This window comes from Benincasa hispida, chromosome 8 (genome assembly GCF_009727055.1).
Source record: "Benincasa hispida cultivar B227 chromosome 8, ASM972705v1, whole genome shotgun sequence".
NCBI lineage: Eukaryota > Viridiplantae > Streptophyta > Magnoliopsida > Cucurbitales > Cucurbitaceae > Benincasa > Benincasa hispida.
The window spans coordinates 13,979,586-13,985,820 of record NC_052356.1 but is presented as its reverse complement, the minus strand read 5'-3'; the positions used below and the strand labels follow the sequence as shown (position 1 = coordinate 13,985,820).

The window sequence follows — 6,235 nt, the reverse complement described above, 5'->3', positions numbered from 1 at the left end:
CATGTTTTATTAAATCAATATATTTGTTGGTAATGACCTAAATTAGGATGTTGCTTCGAGTTAATAAATTAGTAATATAAACAAACCCAATTAACTTGGTGTTGATGTTAAATTTTAGACAAGGGAAACACACTTACCTTCACGTGATACAATGTAGTGAATTTATTTGAAAGGAGAAAGAATATAACATGAAAAAAGAACTCATACATCGAAGCAGTATTTTCCATACACACTCTGATTGTTTAAGTTAAGAGAGTGAAAGAAAAAAGTATACGAAAGTTAGGGAGTTTGAGAGTAGGATTGAAATTATTTCTCTATAGGAGTTATAACAGTATATTTATAGTAATGTTTGACGAGGGTCTCTTCCTCTTTCATTATAGGATTAGGTTCTCAGGTAAACCGAATTAGATATTTCATAGGATTTTTGATCAAATACTAGGGCATGCTGAACATGATTCTTGCATAGATTGGGCTCCTCTACCTTGAAAGTCGAGGGATATATAGGTTGGCCTGAAAACTCAACTCTCTTCCCTTAGCTCAATTTGTCTCATCTTGGTCTCGATCCGGTTTTCTTTTTTCTATATTTTTTAGATGTATCATTTTGGTCCAAAATTACCTATAACAGATCTGGTAAGTTATTGCATTTGTCGATTAAGTCAACATTAACATAGCTTAACTAACACAAAGCTTGTGTGATGGACTCAAGGTCAAATATTCGATTTCTTCATCTCTCATATTGTGAAAAAAATGTTGTTAAAATTGGAATGTAAATATCTTATTTCCAAGCATTATTTATTTTGAAGCATTTATAAAACCTTAAAATAAATGTCAATTGATAGTTCCTACGAAGAAAAATAAAAATTAAATTTTATATAAACGCAAATAAGCCACTTGGTGCATCAATTGTATGCACTAAAAAGCATACAATATATTTGGTTGCATTTTTTGTCTGTTCTTTTCGATTTAGAAGATGTTGGGAGTGATATTTGAAGTACTAATTTTAAAACAGAAATCTAAATGTAATTGATTTTGTAAATTTGATTTTCATACAAGCATATGAACGTTTTGTTTCAAGTTTTTTAAAAGTAATTTTCTATTATTATTTTTGTTTCAAAATTAACTTTAAAATTATCAAATTATTAAAAATGGGCATTTCCTATTTGAGAAATTATTTATAAAGGCAACAAAATATTCTTCAATACAAGGACAAATTTGGTGTTTCAAAAAATTAATAAAACAAAGGCAACTCTTTTGAGTGACTCCCGGTCAATTACCTCATCAAGAATCGTTTTTCAACTAAAATTATTGAAAATTCAATTTAAAATAATTTTCAATTTTTCTAAAATCAATTTCAACTTTTCCTAACGTCAATATTTGAAAGGAACATTATTTTTACAATTACAATGACAAAGTGATTTTGGTCATGCCAAAATCACTCACAAATTTACTCTTTTGTTTCTCACATTGCACAAAACTTGCAATTTCACATGTATAGAAATTTATTGATTACACAAATTAATAATTTTTAAAACAATTTTAACAAGTGATGGTCGAACCATCAACATTTATTATATTAATGTCTTTAACTATTAAGCTATGATCGAATCGGATTATATTTGTATAATAATCCTCCATGGTCTTTTTGTTTAATTTCTTCCTATTTTCATTGTTGAAAAAAATAAAGTGAATCGAACACAGAATACAAATGTAATACACAATATTGTAACATGAATACTAACAAATAGAATAATTTAATATCAAACAATAACAGTAGAGATAGTGGGACTCATAAATTAATAACCTGATTTGGTGCAATATCGCCTACATCTAAGGAGTTGTGTGCCAAGTAAAAAGACACTTCACAATATAAAGAGTTTAGCAATTATAACAAAATATTTATATGATACACTCTCTCTTCAGTGACTCACATATAACTTACTCTTCCATTTCAACTAACGCTCCAAGTTTGAGAATCCTTCACTGTCACAATAACACTTTTCTAAGCTTTGTATAAGATCTCCTCAATACAACATACTTAGGCTCCCTCTAGGTGTTAGATTCTCTCAACTCCATAAGCAAGGTTTTTTTAAGCTTTGGTTGAGTTGGCCTTTAATACAACATCAAAAACTCATCTCGAGTTCTCTATGCTATTTTCTACACTCACAATTATTCGACCAAGTCTCACTAACGGCTAAAACAAACAAACCCACAATTGGAAAACATAAAGCTTTTTAATAACAATACATGAAGGTTAAGGCTTAGACAATCTTCAAGCTCAAAGATCACAATACACACTCTTTTCTCATAAGGAGAATAACCCTAAATATATATATATGTATATATATAAGCTTTGAGAAGATCTTCAAAGAAGGAATAAATCATCTTTGTAGGAAAAAAGACAGAAGACCACAAATTTTGTAGAAATATTCTTGATAGATAAAGAAAAAATATTCTGCAAAAGTTGTTGCTCGTCATGTAATATCTTCTAGGACATCATATAGAATATGTTGTAAAACATGTCACTAAGGATAGGAAAGCACTGAACAAAAATGCAATATACATATCAACATATAAGGAAATAAAATGTTTAGACAGAATCTGCACAACACAAAACATGTTACAGAAATATGTCGTTAACACAATATAAGACATGTTTCATAAAACATGTTTGAATTTTTGCTATAATAATTCAACTAATCATATTGCAATAACAAATTCGAAAAAAACTCTATTTCATAGTAAAATAAAAAGGGAAAAAGAGATGTTTGTTCATTGATGTGAGACGAATTTTTTCCCACTAAATTGTAATTTACTTTCTTCTTTCAAATGGTTAAATTGTATATTGTTAAAGAAAAAACAAGAAAATAATGAGAGAGAGAGGGGGGAAGGAATTAAGTCTTGAATCCAATTATGAAATTATTCCCTTTTATCCAAATGTGGCTGAGCTAATCCCTTTGTCCTTTTCTCACAATTTTTCTTTATCCCTTATGCTTTTAGATATATACTTTTATTGAATGAATTCCACAAAACACAGCACAACCTGTATAAGATAAACACAAGGGGCTCTTGTATTGGACAAAATATCTACTTTCACATTGGGACATATCATGTTATAATTTCAAGCTATTATATATATATAACTTTTGAACTCCAAGTTAATATTATATCATGCATGTCAGTTGAATTAGGTTCATTTTGACAGTTATGAAGATTAAATGAAATCACATTTAATTTTTATTAAATTGTAATCAAAATCTCTAAAGTTTATGAAATTGATGATATTGGTGATGGATAAGGCAAGTGGATATGTATAAGGGTGACGTCCCAATTCACAAGAAGAACTTTAATTAAAATTAGATCACTATATTGATCTCTTGGTAATATTAGGGGGAAAATTCAATTATTAACTGGTGATTTCGAAAAAGAAAAAAAGTAATAACATGAGAATTTGATAGTTCAACTAATTATTAATTAAAATGATTTTTAAAAAAGAAGAATAATAGCATGACAACTTGATCATAATTTACTAGTTTATTAAGACGTATATTATTAGAAATATGTTAATGAGAAAATTTCATTAATTAATAATGAAAATCAACTAAAAAGTTTTCAAAAGAATACCTTTTTGTTCCCTAAAAAATGGTCAATAAAAATATTTTGATTAACCATTACAAAAAAATATAACAGCTATTTATTTTCTTGAAATAAAAGAAGAAAAGATATATTATCTCTCTATCATATTTTTACGGTTGTCAAAAACTTAACAATAGTTGGTAGAAATTAAATGTGGAATCTATGAGCCTTTTCTTAAAAATAATTAAATTTTATAACTTTTTGTCCAAGCAAAATTACATAATGTACACGTGCTAACTCTCAATTCTTATTACTTTCTACTCGTTCTCATTATTCGTTGGATTTTCTTTTTGATAATATTTATTTTGAATCTTTTAAACATAATGAGTAATGAGTAGTAAGTAGTAAGAATACAAGAAAAAAAAAAAGAAGAGAGAAATGAGGAGATAATTGCAAAATAATGAATTTTTTTAAAAAAATTGAGTATCAAAGACGGAGCGAGAGCTAAGTATCAACATGTATATACCACAAAGTCTTTTCCATAAACTCATTTCATAAAGACATAAACAAAAGTTATAAAACTTAAGTTTCTTAGAGAGTAGATTATATTTCATTACCCCTTATCAAATAGGTCATCTATTCAACGAAGACGAGAAAGATTCCTACCCAACTTGTTGTCGATAAGGATACTATTTCTCCATACAAGAAAAGTTAATTTTCCTTCATTAAAAAATTAAACAATATGTAACCCAACCCACACTAAATATTATTTATCTTCAAAACTTTTTCATATTATTTTAATCATAAGATAAAGAAAGATATGAAACCCACGTACAATTATTTTATTGACAAAAGGAGAGAGAGAAAAAAAAGAGATTTCTTTGTTAAAGGCTCAATAGAGGTCCATAAATTGAGACTTATATAAATGTCACTAGTACATACCCAAAGTCCGCCATAGAAAAACAAAAAAAGAATCATCAACATAGAGAAAAGAAAGGCAAGGGGAGAAAAAGATGGTTGTGCAGGAAGAAAATATCAGAAAAGGGCCATGGACAGAACAAGAAGATTTCCAACTTGGGTGCTTTGTAGGCTTATTTGGTGATCGGCGATGGGATTTCATCGCCAAAGTATCAGGTTTGAAGGTGGCGGGAGAGTACAAGTACTGCTAGTCCTAGCTAGGTAGGGCTTTATTAGGAAACCGTATTCGTAATTTGTATTATAACAAAACCCTAAACCCTAAACCCTAAATCAAATTTGTTTCTTTTTCTCTCTTTTATCTCGTTCTTCTTATCTTGTTGTAGGTTTGAAAAGAACCGGCAAAAGTTGCCGTCTCCGTTGGGTTAATTATCTCCACCCTGGTCTTAAGCGTGGTAAAATGACTCCTCACGAGGAGCGTCTCGTTCTCGAGCTCCACTCTAAGTGGGGAAACAGGTCGTTGCAATTGTCTCTCTCCTTCCTTTTTCGTTACAGATTTGTCGAACTTCCTCGATGATTTCTAATAAGTCTTTGATATTTTGCAGATGGTCAAGAATTGCTAGGAAGCTTCCTGGTCGAACGGATAACGAAATAAAGAATTTTTGGCGAACCCACATGAGAAAAGTGGCGCAGGAGAAGAAGAAGAAAGACATGGTCATCGTGTCTCCATCGTCTTCATCGACTATTGACTCAGTCCCGACAACAATTGAGATCGGAGAAGAAAGCTTCTACGACACTGGGGGGAATCCATTGGGGAAACACAAGGAGGAAGAGGATGATCAAAAGGGTTATTGTTATACCATGGATGATATTTGGAGAGACATTGATAATCAAAGTACTAATGTTATGAAGCCAATTTGTGATGAACAGTTCTACGGCAACTTCAGCTCCGGTGTGGTGGTATCGCCGCTGTGGGAGTACGGTCAGTACTCGCCGTGGAAGGTGGCTGAGGAAGACAACAAGCTATATGGAGGGATGAATGTTTATGACCATGGAGAGGCTGTTGTTTTAATAACTTAAAACTAAAGGATTTGATTCATTTAAATTTGTTGATAGAGAGAGAAAAGGGCTATAAAAATATGCTGTGTTTTGGTATTGGAGGATAAGGGAAAGCTCTGACCTGTATAGCATTGGAGTTTCCTTTAGACTTTAATTGTTGCATCTCATGCATCTCTTTACAATACCCCCACTTTTCTAAACTACTGTTTCTAAGTTTCCGTGTGCTATCTTTCCAATTTTTAGATGAAACACAAAATTGCCTTTAGCTATTACTCTTCTCTCTCCTCTTTCCCTTTCAATACTAGTCTTGTTTAGCATATTTAACTTTATGCGAAATTACAAAGGTACCCATGAAATTTAGGAAAATTACCAAATGCATAATACAAATTTTAAGAGATAATTATTGTATTGGTACCAAAATTGGTTGATATATTTGCAAGTATGTCACAAAAATAGATCATTTGTATATTTAAAATTGGTTGAAATTCACTTTTAGTCCTTAAACTTTTATAGGAGTAAACAATTTAGTCCCGTTGAAATTTGATTTGAAAAGATTTAGTTCCCTCGACTTTCAATTTTGCTACCAATTTTGTGGTAGTAATATTTGTTGTTATATTTGCATGTATGTCATACAAATAAATAATTTACAAATATAAAAAAAATTTAGATTTTGGTTTAAAATCACTTT

At 30.2% G+C, this 6,235-nt stretch overlaps 1 protein-coding gene across 1 annotated transcript; it reads left to right on the top strand.

Moving 5' to 3' along the window:
- The first annotated feature begins 4,441 nt into the window (after positions 1-4,441).
- On the top strand, positions 4,442-5,816 carry LOC120083241 (transcription factor MYB59-like). The gene is made up of 3 exons (XM_039038908.1): positions 4,442-4,707; positions 4,875-5,004; positions 5,094-5,816. The coding sequence occupies exons 1-3, from the start codon at positions 4,587-4,589 to the stop codon at positions 5,566-5,568; spliced, it is 726 nt and encodes a 241-aa protein (XP_038894836.1). The 5' UTR covers positions 4,442-4,586; the 3' UTR covers positions 5,569-5,816.
- Positions 5,817-6,235: the final 419 nt, after the last annotated feature.

Coding starts and splice junctions, on each gene's coding strand:
- LOC120083241 (XM_039038908.1), top strand. CDS start 4,587: ATGGTTGTGCAGGAAGAAAATATCAGAAAAGGGCCATGGACAGAACAA. Junction 4,708..4,874: donor TTTCATCGCCAAAGTATCAG/GTTTGAAGGTGG, acceptor ATCTTGTTGTAG/GTTTGAAAAGAACCGGCAAA. Junction 5,005..5,093: donor CACTCTAAGTGGGGAAACAG/GTCGTTGCAATT, acceptor GATATTTTGCAG/ATGGTCAAGAATTGCTAGGA.